Source organism: Nylanderia fulva, unplaced genomic scaffold, assembly GCF_048542155.1.
Source record: "Nylanderia fulva isolate GAGA-0341 unplaced genomic scaffold, ASM4854215v1 Scaffold6, whole genome shotgun sequence".
Classification (NCBI taxonomy): Eukaryota; Metazoa; Arthropoda; class Insecta; order Hymenoptera; family Formicidae; genus Nylanderia; species Nylanderia fulva.
The window spans coordinates 5,048,816-5,056,335 of NW_028190698.1; the positions used below are offsets into that span (position 1 = coordinate 5,048,816).

Genomic DNA, 7,520 nt, shown 5'->3' on the forward strand with positions numbered 1-7,520 from the left:
TCTTTTAAAATTAAGAACAATATTTTGTCAGCTATTTATATATATTATGCTTAGGTTTTAATTTGCTAAAATCTTTTAATTTTTAATAAAAATTTAGAACTTAAAAATTATTTATCTATTTCTGTATAAGCATGCATGTGCGTGTATATATATATGTAAATTTATATATGGTAATTTTGAGACGCCTATATCTATAAGTCTAATAGCTTATCGTGGATTTGGAGGGTAGAATTCTACCGTGAGCACGTACATTTTCTATTGTGTATGATTACAGTTATATCATTACGAAGATGATGGTAGACAACTGAAAAAGCACATAACTATTTAGTTTTTTTATGCAAAACGCAACTTACTAAACAGTGTCAATAAAATGTTATATTTTGTATACATATTTAATACATTTTTACGGTGGCTCAATTAAAAATTTTTATAAGTGTGATTTGTCAAAAAGAAAAAATAAAGAAAAAAGCAAAAAAAAAATATGAGAGCAAAAGCAATTATGTTTCATTTTATTAATATCACACTGAATAAGCATCAATATTTTCTATCAATTATTTCATCTTTTCACAATATTTTTTTTAAAAAATGATCCAGACGTGTAAGCAAGCTAGAAAGGACGAATCGCATATTCGAGTAGAGACCTGAGATCACAGCCGGAGGCGGTACGAAACGGTTATGTGGTTGTCGAGTCTGCTAAAGCACAAGGTCAAAGTTTCGGCAATTTGGGATGCGATGCGGGTAAGGAGGTAGCAACTTTAATCACTTTCGAATCGGAGTAAATCTACTCGCGTATCTCGAACCCGCAGGATCATGTGGCGTGTAGTTATTGCTTTACTTTAGAGAAAATTCAAATATAAGAGTATCATATTATGGAAGAAATAATCAATGATAGTTATAAATTAACAAATCAGATAATTCACATTTATTTGTTTGCATATACATATACATAAAACACACAATATACAATGATATATTATATTTGAATTTATTTATAATTATATATGTAATTATAATTATATTTAATATTTAATTATAATTATTTGTATAATATGCGGAGTTTTTTTTGTTTATTAATGAAGAAACGAATAAAAAACGAATAAGAATTTACAAATAATTAATCATATCATTCTATTTAGAATGAAAGTCAACTGTAAACTATAAACTATCAAAAATATTAGCAATCTTTTTTAGCTTATGTCCCGAATTATCATAAATTACCATAGAAAGTATCAAATATAGATTCTCATCTTTATCGCGCGCTTTACATAATTATTTATCTTTTCGGCACTTTACTTAACAGCTTAACACGTTCTTAAAATGTATTACTCTCTCTTTCCCTTGTCATCGTCGAAAAAATGCGAAAGTAAATACTGATGATATATGTATACTTCAATCTCTTTCGTTTTGCGGTTTTAAACGGAATTTTTAATTGGAATCATAATTTCGCGTTGTGTCCAATCTAAATAGCGAAATGCAAGATATGGGTGTGACTCGGGCCGTGTATATTATATGTTCTGAGATTTCGAAAATGATAGATGCATGATGTCGCCCGTAACAAATTTCTTTGAATATCTAGCTTAAAAATTTTGATTTCTCGGTACTGGATATGAGTACCCCTCTTCGGATTGCTGGCTCAAGTTAAGTTCTGGACCCGATAAACTCACGAAACTAGTGGATTGATCATTACCGTTCCCATTGCTAGTTATGGAAAATTCGGGGTCGTATTCGCCACCTACTATAGGTCTTGCTCCACTCACTGGTCCAATCTGGATGGGACCAGCTGGTTGAACGGTGATTTGACCGGTTGGTCGCGTCCCGTGCGTGGATTGAAGCAATGGTTCGGGAAGACCCACATTAAAGTTTTCGCCGCGTTTTGGGGTGGGGGTGTCAGGTGGTGGGACCGGATAAGGTACCGCAACTGGAAAAGGACGCCTCACTTCGACGGGTATGGGTTGCGGTACCGGTACAGGGACATTGCGAATGATTGGAATAGGTTGAGGCACGGGAACTGGCACTGAAACCTCGCGATCCACAATGATCCCCGAAACATGCTCCACGGATCCATATCTTCCAGACGTCACGGGTTGAGAATTTAATACGCTGGGAAGAGGCGCATTAACATTGAGTTTTGCTTTAATGGTGTCAGGTGGTGGGACCTGATAAGGTACCGAAGGGACATTGCGAGTGATTTGAATAGGTTGAGGCACGGGAAGAGGCGCAACATCTTTTAGTGGCTTTACGAAGTCAGGTGGTGGGACCTGATAAGGTACCGGAACTGCAACAGGATGCCTCACTTCGACAGGTATGAGTTGTGGTACTGGTACGGGGACATTGCGAGTGATTTGAATAGGTTGAGGCACGGGAACTGGCACTGGTACCACGCGATTTACAATGGTCTTGTGAATATGGTGCACGGGTCCATGTCCCTCACCAATTCCAAAATTTGGTGTGTATAGTCCATTGCTTCCCCCGACTCCTACACCAGGACCGATTCCTACACCAATTCCGTTTCCATGTCCATATCCGGGCCCATATCCAGGCCTATATCCGGACCCATATCCAGGCCTATATCCGGACTCATATCCAGGCCTATATCCAGACCCATATCCAGGCCTATATCCAGATCCATATCCGGGTCCATATCCAGATCCATATCCAGGTCCATATCCGGGCGCATATCCAACCCCATTTCCGGGCGCATATCCAGCTCCATGTCCGGGCGCATATCCAACCCCATGTCCGGGCGCATATCCAACTCCATTTCCGGGCGTATATCCAGCTCCATGTCCGGGCGCATATCCAGGCCCATGTCCGGGTGCGTATCCAGGTCCATGTCCGGGGGCATATCCAGGCCCATATCCAGGCCTATGTCCATTCCCATATCCGTGATCTTGCAACACTAGTTCGCTGTGACCATTGCTTGGTACGAAACCTCCCTGCAGAATATGTTTATTCTCCGATATATATGCATCACAAGCAATGGTGCAGATAATCAGCAAAGAAATCTGTGAAAAACAATGGTTTGCAATTAATATCTAGGAAGATATCAAAACAAAAAATTAATTTTACGAAATTTTATTTTAAAAGAAAATTAATTAATAGATATATTATTGCAGAGATTTATTTAATATTTTTTCCATTACATTAAGAGATAAATATAGATATATTGCATATTATTTATCGCTCTATGTGACTTACGGAAAGCGCTTATTCAAGCATATATTTATATATTTGAGATAAATTTGCTACTAGTAAAAGATTAATTAAGAAGATTAAAAAATAAACAAGATGTAATATATAAGTAAATAAAAATGTATGATTAATTATGTTATAATGTATTTATTAACGAGAAATGATTGAACAAGATAAATTGTTTTTTTTATTTGATATTATATTGATTCTTGTTATAAACAAACACTAAAATTTTATCAGAAAGAAATATTTTTATCGGCTCTCAATATTAAGAATATAAATATGATGTTTTCTAAATCAGCCAACAGAGCCAAAGCACGAAAAATTAATTATTCGGAACTGTATCTCTTGGTTTGAGATCACTTTTTCGCGCCAATTTCTCTATATGTAAGTTTCGAGATTAATTTATATATGGAACTTAGTGATCTCAAACTAAGAGATACAGTTTCGAATAACTAATTTTTCGTGCTTTGGCTCTGTTGGCCGATTTAGAAAACATCATATTTATATACTAAAATTTTATTCTATTATAATAAATTCGTGTTTATATATATATATATATATATATATATATGTTTAAAATTAAAAAAATTAGACGAAAAGAATTTTCTAAACACTACTCACTAGGGACGTCCTCATGGTGAACGTGCTATGAGAAGATGATTCTGAATGTGCTTCATATCATCGATTCGTCCGTTTTTATACGGTGATGCCAGACGACACTTTACTTTCACTAGATATCCACTGCAACACGCCCATAATCTGGACCCATCACGTTCTAAAACTTCTAAACTTCCTCAGTTATGTAACTGACCACATAGCTCAAATGTCGAGGATTGAATGAATAAGAAGAATATTTATTATTTATAAATGATTTTGACAATCTTCGCGCACGCTCTTCGTCAAATCATATATATTTGTTATCTCGATCAATTTAAATTTTTATTAGCGTATTTATGAATTTAACTTTATAAATAATTTATATTTATATAATACAAACAAAAATCAAGAACGAACAAATTTTTTCTCTGTAAAAAAAATCAGATTTTTACACATACGTGTAAGCTACAAATTACTGCTTTCATCTGTTTACATGATATAAGTGAAAAGATTTATTGTCTCCATTGTGTTGGTTATCATAGCAAGTTTTGTTAATTGGATGACACTTGTAGGATTGCTATCATCAACAATATTTTTTCTGGAAATGTCATTTCCACGTAATACGATTGTTTTCAATGTCCACCATACAACAATACATATTTACAGAACGCAAATATGTTTCACAGTTATATGCGCCAGATTATAAAATCTTATCGATTATTACATTTTCAATAGAAGAGAAATCGTATGCATTGAGAATTTGAAAAATTGATAAAGTTTATGTATTTCTTCAAACATAATAAGTTTAATCGGGAAGGTTGCCAATCAAATTGTATATATTTATTTATTTTGTCTTTACACCACATATGCGTCATAATTAATAAATGTATGATATAATATCATTAAAGAATTGCAGCGTAAATTGTGCCTGCTCTTTATTATGTCGAAAATAAAGAGATACATTTTTTGCTGGGTAAACTTCTTTTAAAACGATACACATGTGGAACAATAATGAATACAGGAGACGCCTTACTTAATATTATAACAGCCACCTACATTAATACCTTTCTCTAGTCTCTTTATTTGTCGCGGTCAACCGGTAATTGCCCTTTTACTTACAGTTCAGACGTCGTAGTGCGCTAGCCTGGAGCGATAAATCGGTAACCATACGGCGACAATTAGCAACGTCTCGTTGAGCGCGTTGTGAGAACCGCGCGCCGTTTCACAGTCGTAATCCTAATTTCCTTACTTGAGAATTAATTGGACTCACCGCATAACGATCCAATATTCCTATGAAGTATACATAGTTCAGACATAAATGAGTATTATTTTACAACATTGTCTGTATTTTAAATTATTTTTATGCATTTTCTCTTTTAGAGATATAAAATGTAAATTTGTCGCACACACAATGCGAGTCATTTTATTAAAATATCCAATTCTTCAGAATTTTTTTTACAGTAGAAAATAAAATTTTAATGAAATTATAGTAATTTTAAGCAGATAATGCTAGTTTAATATTATATATGTATATAAATGTAATTTTATATGTATATTGTATAGATAAGTCTATTAATTAAAATAATTTAATATAAAAGAAGATATTACATGTGCAATTAATTAATAAACACAGTAAAAACAGTATCCTTGAAAGAATGCATATATGCCTTGATTCAAGTATATTTTATCCTTATAATAGCGCCAAATATAAATAATTTTGGATAATTTATCCTTAAAACAAAGTGCAAAATATTCTTGGTTGAAGCTGAAATTTACTTATAAATATTGCAAGGACAAGTGACAAGTGAGCATCGGATATAAGCGGTACTTTCAAGTATATATAATAATTCTTAATTCAAATGTGATTAAGTTTGTTTTTACCATATGCGATTTTTAAAACAAGAATATATCTTAAAGATAAAATATACTTTACACTTATTTATTATTAAGGCAAATGAAAATTTGTGATTATAAAGAGCATTCTATGCTTAAATCAATCAAATAGCGTTCAAGAATAAAAATATACTTGAATCAAGGATTCCTTTTTTTTCTGTGTATAAATCAGATAGACCATTGCATTTGAACGATAAATGCACATTTTGCAGTTAGCCAAACGCCTTCTTGTAATTAGTAATTTCCGTAGAATTTTCACTAAGAGTCCCCTGCTAATAGGCGCTGTGCCGCCAAGATTTATCCACGTCATCCTTTTTATTCGGGTATTCGCGAGCAAGCTGCCGAGAAAAAGAGCAGAAAGTAAATGGAGACATATTCCTGTAGGAGCGCGTGAAGCACAGTCGATGCAGAGCGGGAGCTAATGTCAGAGATTAGAGGTAATCCGTTCTCGCTGGCAATCGCCGAGGAGGATCCTTCTCGTTCGCAACCGGCGCAGCTTCAATCTAGATACTGCAGGCACTGTCGCAGCGCCAGAAGTCTCCTTCCACCTTAACCGGGAACTGAGGGTCCTTCCGTCTCTTTTTCGCCGGTAGATACATTAGAAGGAATTACGAAAAGAGCGTTTCGAGTGACGCGAGCATTAAGACCGTGCAAGACATGGCACCAGCGGTAATTACACTAATTACGGAGTCGTTAGGTTTCTTTATAAATACTGCACCTTTCCTGCATCTTCTTCTATTTTTCTCGCAAGCGCAAGCTTTTCGAAGACGACCGCAGAAGGAATGCGCCGACAGCTTTATGGAAAATATTTTGTTTCTCTACGATTCTTACGTAGAGTCTCTATTAAGCTAAATTAATGGAAATGTCTCTGATTAAAGCAATGACATATGATTTGACCAAAGTATGAGTAAATATTTCATTAATCTTTAGTAAAAATATTAACACTTTGCTTCTTTGTCTTACACCCTTGATAACAACATAAGATTTCATTGATACGAATTATATGTATTTCAGAGATATACGTAAGTTCTTTTTTGTATTTACTATTACTATACTAAAAGTTAAAATATACATTGACACGAAACAATTTTTTAATTAATTTATAATTGACTTGAATTAAAAAAAGAAAGCTCTCTAATTTGTGATTCATTTATTAGTTATTAATATTAAAAATTCAAAAAACAACTTTCAGTTAAAGTTTAGAGCTGTCTTCACATTTTATATATAGAACATCTATGAATATATTATTTTGAGTTTAAACAAACGGAAATTTTGGTCATTGACCATTAAAGTGGATCTTTTTCATTCATATTTAATTTTGGTACACACATCGTAAACTTTCGTGTTTCTCCACTTTCACTAAACCAGTCTTCAAAGAAATCAAAAGTATGCACCTGTGTGAATTCTTCTTTTCTCTTATTAAAATTGACTGTGATATCTACTAAAAATACATGAATAATTAATATCGCTAATTAAAACGACGACTGTGTTAAATCGATTATTCATTTACGAAATTCAATGCAGTCGTAATTCAGACACGATTTCGCTTATAAAAATGTTGGCTATCCTTCAAATATTCATATTATATACATATATGTATATACAATAGAGCTGGACAGTTTGTAAATTTTGATTTTCGAAAGTCATCGTCTAATGTCCCTCCTTTACGTCTTAATACCGATGAAATTAATAAATTAAAATTGTTAGATTACTCGATCGTTGATAAGATAAACAATCGACAAGTCTCATCTGTGTCAAAATTTAAAAGGAGGACGGTAAGCGGTGACTTTCGAAACTCGATCGAAATATGCAAACTGTGTCCAGCTCTGATGTAA

General features: G+C 33.6%; 1 protein-coding gene across 1 annotated transcript; it reads right to left on the bottom strand.

Annotated features, from left to right (window-relative positions):
• Window positions 1-1,149: 1,149 nt before the first annotated feature.
• On the bottom strand, window positions 1,150-3,863 carry LOC114943019 (uncharacterized). Its single transcript, XM_029318563.2, has 2 exons — window positions 3,817-3,863; window positions 1,150-3,005 (listed from the first exon to the last, which is right to left on the bottom strand). Exons 1-2 carry the CDS (start codon window positions 3,829-3,831, stop codon window positions 1,578-1,580), a joined length of 1,443 nt encoding a protein of 480 aa, XP_029174396.2. The 5' UTR covers window positions 3,832-3,863; the 3' UTR covers window positions 1,150-1,577.
• Between the last annotated feature and the right edge of the window lie 3,657 nt (window positions 3,864-7,520).